Below are 19,458 nucleotides of genomic sequence, written 5' to 3'. Positions count from 1 at the left end.
AATAACAAGTCTATGGCTAAATATTTAGAGATTAATATAGAATCGGAATCAGAATCGGCAATTGTATCGGAAGTGAGATTTTACTTTGGAATCGGTAATTGTATTGGAAGTGAGATTTTACTTTGGAATCGGTAATTGTATCGGAAGTGAGATTTTACTTTGGAATCGGTAATTGTATCGGAAGTGAGATTTTACTTTGGAATTGGTAATTGTATCGGAAGTGAGATTTTACTTTGGAATTGGTAATTGTATCGGAAGTGAGATTTTACTTTGGAATCGGTAATTGTATCGGAAGTGAGATTTTACTTTGGAATTGGTAATTGTATCGGAAGTGAAATTTTACTTTGGAATCGGTAATTGTATCGGAAGTGAGATTTTACTTTGGAATTGGTAATTGTATCGGAAGTGAGATTTTACTTTGGAATTGGTAATTGTATCGGAAGTGAGATTTTACTTTGGAATCGGTAATTGTATCGGAAGTGAGATTTTACTTTGGAATTGGTAATTGTATCGGAAGTGAGATTTTACTTTGGAATTGGTAATTGTATCGGAAGTGAGATTTTACTTTGGAATTGGTAATTGTATCGGAAGTGAGATTTTACTTTGGAATCGGTAATTGTATCGGAAGTGAGATTTTACTTTGGAATCGGTAATTGTATCGGAATCTGGAAAAATATCAGAATCGTCCCATCACTAATAATAAGCATACCTTTTTGTCACTTGACAATTCCTGGCAGTCCATGTTAAATATGTCTTCATATCGTCTGTAGAATCAAAGGTTTTATTATTTTCTGGTACATACTCCAAAGTTTTTATGGTAGTGCAAATACTGTAAATTGTAGCCTTGGTACACTGGGAAAAAGGAAGTATTATTCTCAGCAGCTTTGGTACGATTTTAATATTAATTCTTTCATTTTGTTCAGTCGTTCATTGTTTTGAATTAATGCTTGTAGAAATTGTTGTTGCTGTTGTTCCATTAGTTGTTTTTGCAGTTAACATTTGTGCAATTATTCTTTGGAATCCTCCATTATCAGATACAAAACTTTTTTTTTTTTTTATATATAAAATCCAAACAATAACAAAAACAAAAATGACAACAGATTTTTATGTGAAAGAAAAAAACCCCAGAAAAAACACAGACAAAACAAAAAACAGTGATTACGGTTTCTTTTTCAAACACATCTTTTATATAAAGAGCAAAATGTATGTCCGCAATAGGCTTTTTGCATTGAGATTATCGCATCAGTTAGATGCCACGAGAAGTTTTCGTATACTTCCCAGATCGCAATATCTCGCATTCGCAAACGGACATCGTCTCTATCTTTTTTTTTGATCGAATTAAACAAAATTCCCACCGTGCTGTCGTCTCCAGTGTTTGTTTGTCTTTTTCGTATAAATAAAGCGAAACTATTCAAATGCAAATGCCTGGCCTTCAGGCTGAGTACTATCTGTTCTGTAATTATTCCTTGGTCATTGTACGGGAAACCCTTCATAATGAGACAATTACTATTTATTTGGACACTGTCAGAGTGCCCCCTTTTTGGGGGAGCTGGTTATCCCCCCCCCCATTAAAAATGACCTTGTGTCTAATTTGCTTTTGTGGGACGTTTAAAAACGCCATTTCTGCAATGATTACGTTAAATTTGAACACTTTAGACTTCCAGTCACGTCATGGAGTAGTGGTAAAATGTCAGAGTTTCTTTCACTTTCTTTTCTGCCTTTACATCACGGGTTCAAGCCTGCCTGCCTACTACCACTTTTTTTTTTTGTTTCTTTTTGCTCAACACACACCTCCAAACACCCGGGCAACGCCAGACACTCAGAATAGTAACCAATAAAAATATCTAGTTGAGATTTTTTTTTTCTTTTATAATGGAGGCTCTAGAGAGATTCAAACTCTTGACTTCCAGTTTACCAGCAGGGGGGAAAAAAGGCAACAAAAAAAAATTTACTTACATATTTTATTTTTTCTTATTTAAAAAAAAACTATCTGAAATATTCATGTCTACATTTGCTTTTGCAGTCACCGAAAAATAATTTAACATGAATAAAAACTATTTCTTATTGTGGCATCAACATAATTTAACATGAATAAAAACTTGATTGAGATTGTCGGACTGACTTCCTCATCTTGGTTGTTATTGTCACAACGTTTCGGCCGTTTTGCCCTCCGGCCTTCGTCAGGTGTTTTGTATCAAACTGGGGAACCGTTTGTTAGGAGTCTTGAACCCAACCCTTTATTATTATTACGGGGGTACCGTGTTCGGACTCCAGCTAGACTTTGGGACATAGTTGCTGATTCTCTGTTTTTAATGTTACTTTTTCACTGCCTTCGTTCAGGATTGAACTCAGCACCTTTTGGGTAACTGTAAACTTTGATACAACGTCTAGGACCACTCGGCCATATGTCACTAGGACAATTCTTAGTTGTTTTTTTGTTAATATTAAACCTATGTTGTTATTCAAGGTTTTCTCTCTCTATCAGAGGTGTCCAAATTGCATTCAGCTCTATGCTTGGTTTGCTCAGTAGGTTGTTATGTCCGAGCATGTGAGCTGTTTCTTTAAGTTTTCTCACTTTCCAGTGGGTCTCTCTGTTTATTATTTTTACTTCATCCCAATGCAATTTGGACACCTCTGATAGAGAGAGAAAACCTTGAATAACAACATAGGTTTAACATTAACAAAAACCAAACACGGTACCCCCGTAATAATAATAAAGGGTTGGGTTCGAGACTCCTAACAAACGGTTCCCCAGTTTGATACAAAACACCTGACGAAGGCCGGAGGGCAAAACGGCCGAAACGTTGTGACAATAACAACCAAGATGAGGAAGTCAGTCCGACAATCTCAATCAATGAAAACACCTCATCTCAAAAATACAGACAATTACTATGAATAAAAACTATTTCTTATTGTGGCATCAAAATTCGTTTGAAATTAATATTTCAACTGAAGCAGATTTTAATTTTTTTAACTGGGGTATTCTAAAATTTGTCGACAAACTTTGAAATATGGGAATAATTATCATTTAGTCCATACAAGTCAACCGGTTTTAATATTGGAATAGGGCTTGACCTTTACTCCTGATCTTAAATGGAATACGTATATCAAATCTGTTGCCAAGGCCGCTGGAAAAATGGTCGGATCCTTCTATCGATCAAGTAGATAGCTCACTGTTGATGCAATTCTCTATCTATATAAGAGCCAGATACGTCCAAAGATGGAATACTATTGCCACATATGGGCAGGAGCTGCTAGAAAAGACTTGTCCTGCCTTGATAAGGGTTGAAAATAGACTTTGTGGGAGATGTCCTTTTCTCTTCGCTGCAACCTCTGTCTCACAGAAGAGATGTTACGAGTTTGCTTTATCATTATTTTCATGGAAAGTGTTCGATTGAGCTTCAATCTAGGGTCCCCCCTTGCCAAACTTTCACAAGAAACACTCGTCTAGCTGAAAACACTATCAATAATTCCCACCACTCTTTATCTGTGCCTAAACCTAAGCATAGATTCCATGATCAAAGCTTCTTTCTTAGAACTGCACGCTTGTGGAATTGTCTTCCGTTTTCCTGCTTTCCAGCTGTCTATAATATGGTTGTCTTCAAGTCCAACGTGAACAAGTTCTTGATGAGCAGTTCCATTTAAGTTAACAAATTTACCAAACTTCCATTACTATCGATTACTATATTGTCCTTTTGACTGCTGTACACTCTTTAACCCTTATCCTTGAGTGGCCTATCGGCCTTGATAAGTGATAACGCCTATGTAAAAAAACAACAAAAAAACAAACAAACAAAAAACAATAAGTCGGAAAAGACTTACTTTTCTGGTTAGCAGAAAATTTTGAAATCAACTGTCGGAAAGGCTTTCTTTTTCTGTTTAGCAGAACTGGTTATATTTTTAGAGTTGTTGAAATTTCTGTTTAGCAAAATTTATTTTTGAAAATCACGTTCCGTAATTTCAAGGAGGGGTAACTTTTATGCACAATATTCCTGGTCGACCATTGATTTAAGATCAAGTAAGTTTTTTCAAATTTGAAATCCTCATTTGTCCAATTTGACACTTGATATATAAATTTTTTAACTTTTGCATGTTGTTTCCTCGAAATTCTGTAAGTCTGTTGGAGTGAATCAACTGAGCTACTTGTGTGAGTATTGTCATCTTGAAACTTTGTTCACTAGTTAGTGTATGAATCACTGGAAATTTTTTTTTGAGCGAGTAATATCGTCTTGAGTTCTTGATCGCCAGTTGACGCATAAATCAACTGGGATTGTTTTACGTGAGTCCATAATCTCGAATCTTTGTTTGCCAGGTGATGTGAACCCAGAATTGGGACCTTGAAAGGACAACTCAGAACACGGTAGAGGTTTTAAAATTATATTGCAAAAGAACAAAGTTACAGAGAAAAGTGGTAACATAAATGAGGTTTACATGTCCGTTGGATGTCAGTAAAGAATTAATTTCTTTGTTTGATAAATAATTTTATTTAAAAGAAAAAAAAATCTCATAGAATACATAGAATATATAATATAAATATACATATGAAATTCTCTTAAATATTTCATCAGACAAACCCCCAAGTGTTATATATTCGGGGGTGTCATAAAGGAGATTTTGTCAAGGAGATTCGTGTACGTGATCGTCTAGTTTCTAATCTTATTGTTCATGTCTTCGTGGGTGTGTGTTTGTGTACATGCATTTCTTAACATACCTTTATTCATGTGTCGTCGGTTGTTCCTCTGGTTTTCATTGTCTCTTGGAGGGGAGCTGGCCTGTTGGATGAAGAATTCACTCCAAGATGACAATTAAGGTTTTTATGTTTTTATTCACCTTCCAAAGGTCGACACAGAATGGAGGTGAACCTTGCTTGTTTGATGATACACGTCAGCGTCCTCCCCAGCCCAGGGGGGGGGGACAGCTGAAAAGCCGTCTGTCTTATTCAACTCCCGAAACCAAACTGCCAAGAAAGAATCAGCTAACCTCATCACATGATACCACGTCATCTGGTCAGCTGACCCTTCTTTTGCAAACGTGTCCACTGTCCACGTTATTCACCTCTCTCTCTCTCTCTCTCTCCCTCTCCCTCTCTCTTTCTCTATTCTCTAATAGAGACACACAGAGAGAAAATAGAAAGAGTAAGAAAGCCAGAGAGGGGGGGAGAGATGCTCTTTAACACAAGAATGTACGTGTAGATTTATCCTTTTATATTCCTCTTAGTCTGTTTGTTCGATGCATTTCAGTTTTCTTGAAAACTACTGAATCGATCTGGCTGAAATTTTGTATATTCTTTGCTATACTGAGGTTCAGCGAACTAAGTCTTATAGTATCCATTTAATGCACTTTTAGGGATTGATAGGGATTGGTTAATACTACACCATTTTTTTCTTTAGATTGAATAAACTCAAATCAAGCATCATTGAAAAGAGCATAAAAAACAAAGAAATTTTATCTTTAGTTTTTTTTAATCAGCTCATTAGAACTGGAGTTATGACCATTCATGTATCAAAAAATATGTGGTTCACTGGACATTTTGCCTTAAGTCAATCATATTCAAATGCATATAAACTTGTGACTGAAAACGTTAGGAAATTTACACAATTTACAGACTAACCCATCTTTAAAAAGTTGTATCTTCAGATCTTTTTAAGATATTATGATGACATTTTGAACATATTATCATAATATCATGAAGGTTCAGTTGGCGTTATTTACAACCATCTCACTTGATAAGTTAATGACTAATTAGCAAACTAATTAGCATATTCCAGTTTCATTTTAACAGCTTTAAGTAGAAACATCATAAAAACAGCTAAGAAAAATGGTAAGTAAGGCTTTATCATCATAGGAAGTTTTATTCTGATCGACATTATCATTTGTCATTATAACATCATGAAAATCCAAGATGGCCACGGGAAATCCAAGATGGTGGCCGGGAAATCCAAAATGGCCACCAGGAAACAATTCAAAGCAATTAAAAAAATATAACTTGTAGCATATCAAATTAAAGGAAATTTTGTACAGATCAGAATTGTTTTTAAGTACATTAAACTAATTAGCATAATTCAGTTTCATTTTAACAACTTTAAGCAGAAACATCATAAAAACAGCTAAGAAAAATGGTAAGTAAGGCTTTATCATCATCGGATGTTTTATTCTGATGGACATTATCATTTGTCATTAGAACATCACGAAAAATCCATTTGATGCCCGGTTAGAGATTGATACCACATTTACTTTAGAAGTTTTCTCGGTTCAATCTGACTTAAATTTTGTATGGATCTTTGTTATGCTGTTTAAGTGTAGGTAACTAAGTCTTATGGTATCCGATGCACAGTTAGCGATTAATAGGGATTAATATTTAATTAAAAAATGAACAAAAATTTAAACATATTCAATGATCAATTTATTCTTGATCTACAATAGACAATAACATAGGAGAAAATCAACTTTACTTTATTATATAGGTTATACTCACCGTTGGATGTAGAGGTTTAGAAATAGGATTGTCTTTTCTCATAAAGCGATCCTCTAAAAACCGGGCGCTTATTGGCAGATCCCTTTTATCACTGAGGGACATGTCTGCAAATTCAACAAAAACAACATTTAGAATGAGTTATGTTAACCCAGATCATAGACAAAAATCTTAAAAAATATTTTTTCCATTTTTACAATTAAACAAAAATCTTTAAAAATATTTTTGCCATTTTTACAATTAAACAAAAATCTTTAAAAATATTTTTGCCATTTTTACAATTAAACAAAAATCTTTAAAAATATTTTTGCCATTTTTACAATTAAACAAAAATCTTTAAAAATATTTTTTCCATTTTTACAATTAAACAAAAATCTTTAAAAATATTTTTGCCATTTTTACAATTAAACAAAAATCTTTAAAAATATTTTTTCCATTTTTACAATTAAACAAAAATCTTTAAAAATATTTTTTCCATTTTTACAATTAAACAAAAATCTTTAAAAATATTTTTGCCATTTTTACAATTAAACAAAAATCTTTAAAAATATTTTTGCCATTTTTACAATTAAACAAAAATCTTTAAAAATATTTTTTCCATTTTTACAATTAAACAAAAATCTTTAAAAATATTTTTGCCATTTTTACAATTAAACAAAAATCTTTAAAAATATTTTTGCCATTTTTACAATTAAACAAAAATCTTTAAAAATATTGCACCAGGGATCACCACACAGTTCAGTACATCCAGGTACATTTTGGTGTTGACTTTCAAGCCGACTACAAAGATGTGAGATGGCTTGATATGGCTCTCACTTGAAACCACACCAAAGACCATAACTGTGGCCAGAAATGTTTTTGAGCTGTGCCCTCAAGCATTGAACTGTCCGGATTTGCATTTTAAGGGTGCTGGCAATGGTCCTGTTGTCATAACTTAGATCAGTAGAGAGCATGAGTTGTACAGCGGCACATCTCTGATCTCACTGTTGAACATTGTGTCACTTTCAGACATGATAGAGGGCCCATATCGCTTTTGGGATTTGTACACAACTGGCCAACTAGTAGATGGTCTGCAACAAAAAAAGAAAACCAGTTTTCATCAAATGGAAATGGAATCCTGTCATCTTTTCTGGGGTGACAATTTTATCATTCTACCCTGTAATAGTTTTCCCTGATATTATTTTTATTTTTGATTCCACTATTTGATTACTAATTAAATATATCACTCGAACGGTAGCTTTATAATTTACTGCAAAAGAACATCTCATTAATTAACTATTCATTTTTATTGTTTTCTAATTCAATGACTGTTTTCAGTTCACATTAACACAAAGTCCTATTTACAAATATTTTTTATAAAGGTTTCATGTTTTGTCCTTTACGATCAATTTACTTTTGATGGTTGCCATTTTTTGTTTCATCAATTTTCTCAGGCGACGCCAGGAAACAAGTCCTACTAGTATAAATATGAAAGGAGCTGTGTTTGAAGGCTATATCAATGCAGGGTGTGGGAAAGCATTTATCCTTAAGATGTTTAAACAGCTTTGTAAGTATGGTTGAAGCTTTTTGAACGCTATAATTGGAATGTCATTGGGGCTAGTTGGTTTATGCGGCTTGAGATTTTTGAGCAACAACACATTAGCATTATTTAATGCACCTTGTATCTCTCACTCAGATGCTAATCGTCTGAGTAATCGAAATTATCAGTGTTCATGTAAAAAATCCCTGATAACATTACAAAATGCTACTTGCCTGTCAAAAGTTGGGAAACATTTGTCTGGTTCGGAATCTCTTTCCAAGCGGACTTTTTTGAGAGCTGAAAATTCTTTGCAGATCTCTTCATTTGCAGCTGAATTCACAAAAAGAGAAACAGAATGATTTAAATCAGTGTTGAGGAGTCGGTGTCAGATCCAAGTCATTGCCGTCAGAGGCAGAGTCGGATCTTTTACAATTTTCGGACTTGAAATCAAAATCAATCACCTCAGCTACCAACTCCATCCATAAACATTAAAAATCGTCTCTTATTTTACTTTGATTTATTTATAACTTTAAGAGTAAAAATTAGAAAAATTAATTTCAGCATAATTTTTTATTTTATTTTACACAGATGTGCAGACATGTTTCAGCAATAGCTTTATTTTGACTAAGCCTCCTCAGGCCAAAGTGGCAATGAAAATTTTTCATCTTCAACACTGTTTTGACTTAGCACACACCCACAAAAAAAAAAAAAAAAGAAGATTATACCCGGTGCTTATACAGTATGGAGCACAGATGAAAATTGCCTTCCAAGAAATGACAACTTATGTTTATAAAAGCAGGTGAATTTATTTGATAAATGGCAGTGGTGAGAGAGAGAGAGAGAGAGAGAGAGAGAGAGAGAGAGAGAGAGAGGATGGGGCGGTGGGGGCAATAAGCAAAACTCCGTCAACATGTTTGTGTCTCACCAGTGACTGTTTTTCATTGAAATTCATTTGTTTTTATTTTTGCATTCCTTTTCTGAATTGTGATTTCCGATTCTTTTTTTTTTTTTTTTTTTTTTTTACACGGTGGTCACCACTTATAAAGGCCCGGAAGCCACTCAGGGATAAGGGCTATTGCAAGTACAGTACGTTAGTGTGGAGATTTAATGAAGTGTTTACTTAAGGGGGCGGTTCATAAGGAATTCGTTTACGTTGGACTTGAAGACATCCAGGTTGTAGTCAGGTGGGAAGCAGGCAGACAGAACAGAGTTCCACAGGCGAAAGAAGAAAGAAGCTTTATTCATGGAATCTACGTTTTGATTTAGGCACAAATAAAGAGTGGGGAAAATTTTTCAGACGATTCGGGAGTTCTGTTATTGTTCCTGTTAGCATTTGATTTTTACGTCAGAGGTCAAAACCAAGGACAGTCTTTTGTTCTTATTTCATTGTTTTTAAGAGCTTTGACTGTTATCTGTTGACATTCGATTCTTGCGTCAGAGGTCAAAGACCTGGACGACTTTTGCGTCAGAGTCCAACCCAGGTTTCTTTTTCTGAGTGCATTGACCCCCATTATCCAACAAAAGTAAAAAATTTGCCCTGGGATTTTCTTTACAGTGAGGCTGGTTTACACAGAACAGCCTAACTCTCTCATTCCAACCAGCCTGATCCAGTGATAGGACAAGGTGCGATGCAAAATTAAATAACTTTTTCCTTTCAATTTGTGCATTATAACCTTTTTTATAATTATTTACACAAAGTTTCAACTCAATAGTAAAATATTTAAATTCCCTGGGACTTAATGGGTTAAAAACATTGTGTGGCGATTCATTCCTGGGCAACGCAGAAAGAAGCAGCCTGTAAATTAATCATAAAGTATATAAATACCTTCAGCCGTTCCTCGGCAACTTCTTCCTGAAACGCCAAGCTGTCGTCATTGTTATTTTCAAAAGATCCCTCTTCAGCCGGAACGCATTCGACATCAAACGTCTTGCTCACAACGTTACTTTCACGGACGCCATCCCTAAAATTATTGGAAAATAATCTATTTTGATCATTTTGTCAAAAAATTGAACAACAATATGTTACTGTATAAACAGACAAATCTTGGAGTATATTATCAAGGCTAAAAGCCTCCCAATAATAGGGGTTAATAAGATGGATAGATTTCCAGTTGAATGATGATGAATAGTATGAGAGGATTCAAAAGAATGGAGTGAACAATGTGTCACATGTTTAACCAATCTTTTCATTTATTTCATCGAAAGTTATGAGCATCTAGTGATGGAAGGATTCTAATATTTTTACCCGATTCCAAAACAATTACCGATTCTGTTCCAAATTTCTGATTTTGATACAATTACCGATTCTGTTAAAAATTTTAGATTCTGATACAATTACCGATTTTGATACCCATTCTATTTCAAATGTCTAAATATTGAGTTATAGAGTTGGTGCGTCTTTTTAATTTTCGGATTACTGCAAGTAATGCGTGCACATAATTTTGCAAAAGTAATAATACTCTCCCGGGGGGTTGGGGGGTACATCACACAAATGGATTATTCTAACTAATTTTTCTCAAATTTTTTCTAGCGTAATTGATTGCAAATATTAATTTCATAAACTGTGAGTTTTACATCTATATTTTTCACTTGTGCAATTTTTCGTATTTATCTACTTGTGTCATTTTATCTATGTCATTTTACTGTGCTTTTTTTTTGATGTCATTTTTACCTAAATTCGTTTTAATGATCCAAATATTTTAGTTTAACTGGTAGATTTAAATCAATAAATATTTATCAGTTTATCATTAATAACAGCAATGGAAAATTAAGTTTTAAACAAAAACTGTAATCTCTGAACGTATATACCATTCATTGGAGAAAACAGGGGAGGCTAGAGCGGTAGCCCTCGATATACCTAAGGCTTTTGACAGGGTATGGCACGATGGTCTTCTAAGGAAAATTAGACCATATGGTATCACTGGAAGAATACATAAAGTAATTAAATCCTTCTTAAGTAAGAGAAAAATTCAAGTTGTCCTCAACGGTCGTACATCTAAACAATATGACATAAATGCGTGAGTACCTCAAGGATCTATCCTCGGACCTTTATTATTCTTGATATTCATAAATGACCTCCCTGACAAAATTGTTTCTGAGATGAATATATTTGCTGATGACACCACTCTCTATAGCAGGCACGAAGGGGAAAACAAATGAACACATATCTAAGGAAATGACAGAAACATTAGAGGATGACCTCTAATCTGTAGTGGAATGGAGACAAAAATGGATAGTCACATTCAATGCTGCCAAGACTAAGCTTGTTTCCTTCAATAATTACAAGAAACCTTCATTACCACCAATAGGATTAGCCAAGAACACATTACGCAAAAGTATTTCCTTTAAACTCCTCGGCCTAATGTTTACAGGGAACATGAACTGGAATAGATACATTGAGAGCATTGCCAAGGCTACTGCGAAGAAGGTGGGCTCTCTCTACCATGCTAGAAAACTACTCACTCCTAGAAGTATCATGCACCTCCATAAGGCCACCATTCGCCCATGTATGGAGTACTGCTGTCACATTTGGGCTGGTACATCTGCTACTTGTCTCTCACTCCTTGACAGGATCAAAAAGAGAGTCACCAACTTGATAGGTCCTGAACTGTCATCTAAGCTTCAGCCTCTGTCCCATCAACGAAATGTTGTCCTACAAGTACTTTATTGGTGAATGCTCTGACGAACTACAAGCGCTTGTACCTCCTCGACGTGAATACCCCCGACAAACCTGACAAGCAGCTAAATCCCACCCCTTCACAGTAGAGATCCCTAGGTGTAAGAACGCATTCTACTCCAATAGTTTCTTCCGCAGAACTGCTAGGCTTTAGAACTCCCTTCTGGGATTCTGGTTTCCCATCTGTACTGATATGCAGAAGTTTAAGTGTAATATGAACAGACATCTTGCTACTCATCTCCCTTCATAATATCCATGCAAATTATGTCCCCTACTTCAAAGTGGCACTGTGCTTTGTTTGGGGTGAAAATTGAATAAAAAAAATTTTTTAAATTAAAAGAATCGTTTTTGGAATTGGAAATTAGCCTAAATTGTGTTTTTCAATAGAGATTTCGAAATCACAAAAAAGTACTGATTTTTTTCAATTCCTGATTACTTGTCCCAACACTAGTATGTGAAGGGAGGGAGGGCGGCTAAGTTTAAAGTAGTAATAACATTTTTACAAAAAAAATTTATATTTTACTTTTTAAAAGTTAAATTAAAATTTTATTTAGTTCTTAGAATAAATTACTTTTTTCAATGATTAAAATTTCTTTAGTTGTGTGTGAGTGTTTGCGTGTGTTTGTGTGCTTGTGCGTTTGCGTGCATGTATGTTTGTGTGCATGTGTGTTTGTGTGTATATGTACGTGTAAGATGAGAGAGAGAGAAAAGGAAAGAGAGATAGTTCAAGTTTGAGGTGGCAAAAGCAGTAGTTTTGTCTTCTTTTATTGATTAGTTTCGTTTCATTGATTTAAAGTAGAGAGTAAAAATGAGTGAGCACGATGGCAATTTATGTGTGTGTGTGTGTGTGTGTGTGTGTGTGTGTGTGTGTGTGTGTGTGTGTGTGAAAGAAAGATTAAGTTTCATGTAGCAATAGCAAAAGTTTTTTCTTATTGATTAGTTTCGTTTTGTTGATTTAAAGTAGTGATTAGAAATTATATTGCTAAGTGATAGCAAGCCGGCCAAATCAGCTATTTACAAATAGTTAACAAATTTTGCTTTTGTTTACATCAGAAATCGAATGGATACGAATATGTAATCATAATCATCAACAACATATTTGGTTTAACATCTGTTTTACATGCTGACATTTGTAAGTGAATGTGTAGTTGGGGGGGGGAGAGTTGCAGGTGGCAGAGGGGACGGACAGCTGTCCGAGCTTTCAAATATGATGTCAAAGGAAAGTCGGTCAGATCTTGGATCCAGGTGCCCTGGGAATGACGTCAAAGAAGTTAAAATGGGGCACATATAATCCCCGGAGATTAGGTCAATGAAACTGACCGACATTTCAAGACAATGCATGGTGGAATGTTCTGACATCATCTGTGCGAATAAAATAGAGGCAGCAGACAACAACGAGAGAAAAAGAGAGTGACGACCATGGGTAGGGCAAGCGGACACATTATCTCTCTGTCATTTTGCACACATACATCCAACTTTGCGACCCCTCCATACTGCCAAATGTTATCACTAGAAAATAAACCTTTTTAACTCATTTAATTCTAGTTACGTATTATTTTAAAAGTGCAAATGGCAGAGGGAAAGAGATACAGAGTGCTTAATTTTGAGGCAGCAACAGCAGTAGTTTTGTCTGTTTTCTTTCGTTTCATGGATTTCAAGTAGTAATCAAAAAATAAATTATTAACCGATAGTGAGTAGGCGAAGCCAGTTAGTGGTTAATAAACAACATTGTTGTTGAAATGCGATTTTTGGGATTGACGTGCAGAAAAATAAATGACAGTTATGGACTATAAATTTTAATATTAGCATAAAACCACTGTCGTATTAAGAATTGATTGCTGACAAAAAATCATTTTAAATGATAAAAGAAACAAAAAATGGGAGGGAAGTGATTTTGAAGACATTAAAATAATACATTTCAACTGCACCATTATCAATACCTTTTTTTTTCAGAAATAAAAAAAAAAAAAGAGGGGGAGGGTTAGGGTTGGGGGGGGGGGTAGATAGACAACAGTTCATGAGATTTTCTTTCCTTTATGTAAAACCGAAATCTCAGAATTCCATTTCCCTTCCCTGTAAAATATTGATTTACTGAGTGCTTACATCGATAACAAAATTAGGACATTTATTAGAATAACCAGCAAAATTTAAAAAAAAAAGGAAGAGGTGAAAAAAGAAAATAGATATACAACAAGCAAATGTTACCAAGGGCAAGATAAGTAACTCTTTTACTTACCTGGATATATTTTTTTGTGTGTTTTAACTTATTTTAAAGTGTTTTTTTATTTCAAAAAATAGAAGTAGTGTAATATCTGTAATATTGGAACAGAATAAAAAATGGTGATCTCATGAAAGCCTCGATGAATTAAAATTTAATCAAAAATTGAAAATTAAACAAAATACAGGGTGTAACGATAAAATTGTCACCCTAGAAAAGACAACATGATTCCATTTCCATTTGATAAAAACCAGTTTTCCTTTATTGTTGCAGACCAACAACTTGTTGGCCAGTTGTGTGCAAATCTCAAGAGTGATAGGAGTCTGCTATCATGTCTGAAAGTGACACAATGTTCAACAAGCAAGATCGATGCGCCGATCCCTATCAATCCAAGTTATGACAACAGGACAATTACCAGCACCCTCAAAATGCAAATTCCGATGGTTCAACACTGGAGGGATATGCTCAGATTGATGAAAACAAAGTTTCCAGCCACGGTTGAGATCTTTGGTGTAGTTTTATGTGAGGGCTACATCATGCATCCTCACATCTTCGAAGTTGGCTTGTGTACCTGGATGTGCTGAATAGTGTGGTGATCCCCTGGTGCAATCAGGTAGCCGCTAGCAGACCTGGGTGTGGCAGCAGGACTTGGTGCTGCCCACAAGTCCAAAGAGACTTAGGCTGTACCCTTCTCTCACTGGCCCTCCCCTCCTCCCCAACCTGAACCCACTGGACTACTTTATTTGGTCATATGCTGAGAACATCACCAACATGACCTCCCACAACACCAAAGCCAGCCTGATTGCCACCATCCTCCGAGCATTCACCGAGCTCCCACCAGCGCTTGTGAAAAAGGCATGCTATCAGTGCCGGACCCGTTTTGAGGCAGTGATTGAGGCTGAAGGCGGCTACATAGAATAGATGTCAGCTCTACTACATAATCAAGTTACCTGAATTGATTTTTTTCAATAAAAGTTTTAAAAAGCTGAAGTATTATTTTCTTTAGGGCGACAAATTTATTGTTCCACTCTGTATTGATAGAAACACACCCAATAAATGTCACCAATCATGCTAAAAATCTAGTGTTCTACCAGTATTTTGTCTAATGTTTAATTTTTAAGCGATTATCAAGGCTTTACTATGTTACATGATAAGGGCTGTCCTCTTTTCATGTAAGTATAAAAATAGAGAGATTAGTTAAAATGAAAATAAGAGAAAGCAGAAATCGAACCCTGGACATACGTTTTAAAGAACAATAGGTTTAAATGGAATGTCCAGTAAATTGTTAATTCGGATGAAATAAATAATAAATAAACTATTCAATTGTTAAAAGAATTTGGATAATAAAATATTGGTTAAATAAATTAGATATGTAGGTTGAATTCCTTTGTGAAAATAAAGAAAAAATAGGTTATTGAAAAATCAGAATGTTCGGGAAACGTGCAAGTCCACGCATGTTGATGGCATGTGAATTTTAGTCACGTTGGCCGGACATGCATGGATTTCTCAATATAGGAAGTGAGCGTTAGTTAGTTAGGGAGATAGTCAGTGAGAAACTCAGAGAAAGTCTGGAGTTTGTAATTCGACGTCTAGGAAGCGAGACGGTCACTTTGAAACTAAAATGTGAAGCTTTGAATTCTTGATGAGAAAACCACGGCCGGTCGTGAAGAAATAAACCCATCATGTGTTTTGATAAAACGTCGTCTTGTGTTTGTGATTCTTACAAAAAGGTAAAGTGAAAATTGTATTATATGTCTATATGTCTGTGTTATAAAATGTCATTACATACACGTCTCGACATCTCATATCCACAATGTGAATCTACATCTCATATCTAAGACTGTCTGAACACTATCTCCTCACTCTAAGAGCTTTCTTCTTCTACACATCTAAGGAATGAACATTTAAAATATAAGAATCGTAATAACATGAACAATCTCTCATAACATGAACAATCTCTCTAAGTCTCTTACAACAACATCTCTTTATCTCTAAGACTCTCTTTTAATGAAACCCCTATATGTAACATATACATATTTTGGTGCCCGTGAACCAGTTTGCATCAGCGATGCAAAAACCGAACCTGGGGTCTATATAACAACTATAGCTCTAATGAAACCACCATCCAATAGGATTTACTTTACTTTTATTTTTTAATAAAAAAACACTTTAAAATAAGTTAAAACAAAAAAACTTATCTAGGTAGATAGAAGAGTAACTTATCTTGCCTTTGGTAACATTTAATTGTTATTTAAGAGGGGCGTTCCAAAAGTAATACCTCCTATATTTTTCCGCTTGAATGGATCAGATGGGATAGCAAATTGCATTGTTATCATGATCTGATATTTCATCTCTCTGTTGTAGACATTGACGGTGTGAGACTCTAAGAAAGCAACCTTTGTCATGGACGTGCATCAGAAACAGTGATGCATCATTGAATTCCTTGTAAAAGTGCATTGAGAGTGGTGGCGATCATACAGAAAAATAAATTCTGGAGCAGCTGAAACCACTGTCAATAATTTTCCCCATTCTTTATCTGTGCCTAAATCAAAACGTAGATTTCATGAACAAAGCTTCTTTCTTAGAAGTGCACGCCTGTGGAACTCTGTTCCATTTGCCTGTTTCCCACCTGACTACAACCTGGATGTCTTCAAGTCCAACATAAACAAATTTCGGATAAACCGCCCCTTTAAGTAAGATACTTTATCAAATCTCCATTACTAACGATTACTACAATATTATCCCATTGATTACTGTACACGCAATAACCCTTATCCATGAGTGGCTTCCGGGCCTTGATAAGTGGTGACTTCCATGTAAAAAAAAAAAAAAAAAAAAAAAATGGTTGCTTGTTTTAATGGTACTACTCTCATCTTCGTGACTCTTCCAAGTTTATGCATAACATTTGGAATAACCTTCGTATTTATTTTTTCACCGCTTTTTGTTTTGTTGCCTTTTCTAAGAAAAGCCCCCAAAATAAAATAAGGGATGCCGAATCTGTTTAAGATTTTTTACAATTATACGAACCATTTAAAAATGTATTTAACTTATAATAATTAAATATATTGATTGCCATTTTTTGTTTTGATTCTAGTTCAGAATTCAAGAAAAATCTGTATGATGTACGTACGTGTGAGAGAAAGAAAACAGCATATTCCAAAAATCACATAGATTGATCAAGAATTTTTACTTTTATAAAGAAAAGCAAATTTGAATTTTTGACAGAAAGAAAATAGCATATTCCAAAAATACGTAGATTGATCAAGAATTTTTATTTTTATAAAGCAACGCAAATTTGAATTTTTTCAACATCCCCATGTTAAAATGGTTTTCAAAAATTTCACAAGTTTAAATTATTTTCAGTTATTTCTTTTGTTCCTTCAGTCTGTTTTTAAGATGATGTCATGATATCGTCGCTGTTCATTTAGTCACAAAATTTAATTTTCTTATTCAAAATAAAACTACCTGAAAAATTTACGGGATTTCTAGTGTATAATATTTTCTTTCCATCATAAGTACATACATCATAAAGATGTTTTTTTTTTTTTTAGTATAGGGGGAATTCTAGACAAGCACCTTTGTTTTTGTCTTACATATTAATTACGAGATTTGGGGTTCAAACTACATAAAACTGGATTTGAAAGGGTAGTATGGTTAATAGTTAAGTCGAAAATAAACACAATAACTTTTACCAAATGCAAGAAAATTTATTTTTCTACCGACCAGCATAGTTTTTAACTTTTGAAATTGTTTTTAAACTGTTATTTCAAAATTTATTTTATTACTTTCATTTAGTCGATTCCATCAATCAAAAATAGAAGAGTTTTTTTCTTCTTTTTTTTTTTTTTGGTAGGTTATTGTTAATTTTAAAATATAATGATAGTCTTAAAAAAAAAAAAGGATTTACTGTACACATCGGATTAGGGTAAGCTGGGGGGGTGATATGTTTTAAACCTGGAATTAGCAAGCACTTCACAAAAAAAAAAAAAATAAATCGATAGCTATTTGTGATTGATGAGATCTGGTAGGTGAAAATAAAGAAACAAATTTTAAAATATAGCAACTTAATCCAACGCTAAAAAGCAAATGGTTCTATTGACTACACTCTTTCTTTCTCCGCTTCGTTGGAATTCATCTTCCTCTTTATTTCCTAAAGCAAACAAATGTTCACAGGAACATGTCAACTGAAAGTATTTTCAATCAATGGAAATTATTCCAAATCCCAAAAAGTAACACATACATGTGAAAATAGTAAGCTGACGTGAAGTTAAAAACTTCTATAAACAAAACAGCCAAAAGCTTAACAACATCCCCTCATGCCCTTTGAGCCGATAGAAGCAAGTCGCAAAAGAAAAAGACTCAATGACTCACGTACAAGCCTTATTTCTCATACACGCATCCTTATACACTAGCATCAGTCAGGTGAACAGAAATGAATTGCTACTCATAGCTATAGTGTGAGAATTAACTAACACAGCTATTGTCCTCCTTGCCAGAAATAACTCGAGACAAACAAAGACTTATGTATCCTCTGCTCTAGTTTCGTCAGTGCTAAATGAAAGTGAGTTAATTTAGCTGGCAATAGAAGCCAAGTAGTTATGTCGTTTATCGACATGTTAATTTGAGAAAGAGAAGCATTCATAGATAGTTTAATAATTAACCAATTATTCAATTTCCATCAACTCGAATGATAAGATTTTTTTAAAGGCGTATAACTCCCATCAACTCAAGAGAGTTCATATTTCTTTGTCCATCCCATTGTCGATTAGATGATTAAAGAGAACTATAATTAAGTTTCCCATAGAAGAGATGTTTCGAGCCTGTCTCTGCTCTATCTTTATTTTCATGGCAAGTGCTCGCCTGAGCTCCAATCTTTGGTCTCCCTTTCACAAAAAAAAAAAAAAAAACACTAATCTAGCTAAAACCACTATCAGCAATTTTTCTCACTCTCTATCTGTGTCTAAATCTAAACGCAGATTCCATGAACAAAGTTTCTTTCCTAGAACTGCCCACCTGTGGAACTCTGTTCTGCTGACCTGCTTTCCGGTCAACTTTCTTTGCTAGATTTTTGATAAAAATGTGTTTGTGATACTAAACAAATGTCAACTATTGTGATTCTTTGTTTTTGTTTCAATTTTTATGTGTAATAATGTAAGTTTCAACTTTGATATAATCTGTTTGTTTTAAAGCTCATAGTTGGATTTCAGTCACTTCAGGAGGCAATTTAAAAAAATTTAAACACCTCAAGCAATAGTTGCTCTTACAGCATCCACTTATGAGAGTGCAGCAAAGTCCTGCACAAAGCGTGGGTATCTTTGCTAGTATATAATATATATATATATATATATATATATATACTTAGCTATATTTTGGAAAAAAAAAAAAAGGATTCCAGCAGAGTGTTCTATTATAAGGGAAAAAATCAGAAAATAAGAACATATTATTTATTTAATAAAATTTAAATGAGATAAGTCATCAGTACCGTCGGTTTCAAACCTGATAATAGGGGACCATTTTAGATCCCCATATCAAGCTCTCTTCAGCCGATACTCATCTCTTTTTTTTTTTTCCTC

At 34.3% G+C, this 19,458-nt stretch overlaps 1 protein-coding gene across 2 annotated transcripts in view; it reads right to left on the bottom strand.

Moving 5' to 3' along the window:
• Positions 1-19,458, bottom strand: part of LOC145255842 (double zinc ribbon and ankyrin repeat-containing protein 1-like) — a 100,993-nt gene that overhangs the window by 60,766 nt on the left and 20,769 nt on the right. For both annotated transcript variants that reach the window (XM_080114580.1, XM_080114581.1), the window contains exons 4-6: positions 9,817-9,952; positions 8,225-8,321; positions 6,476-6,579 (exon numbers count right to left, since the gene is read on the bottom strand). In XM_080114580.1, the coding sequence (XP_079970706.1) occupies positions 6,476-6,579; positions 8,225-8,321; positions 9,817-9,952 (337 nt within the window). The remainder of the gene's footprint in view (positions 1-6,475; positions 6,580-8,224; positions 8,322-9,816; positions 9,953-19,458) is intronic.

This window comes from Euprymna scolopes, chromosome 31 (genome assembly GCF_053919585.1).
Source record: "Euprymna scolopes isolate OS-2025 chromosome 31, ASM5391958v1, whole genome shotgun sequence".
NCBI lineage: Eukaryota > Metazoa > Mollusca > Cephalopoda > Sepiida > Sepiolidae > Euprymna > Euprymna scolopes.
The sequence above is the reverse complement of the archived record's forward strand: the minus strand, read 5'-3'. Positions and strand labels throughout refer to the sequence as shown.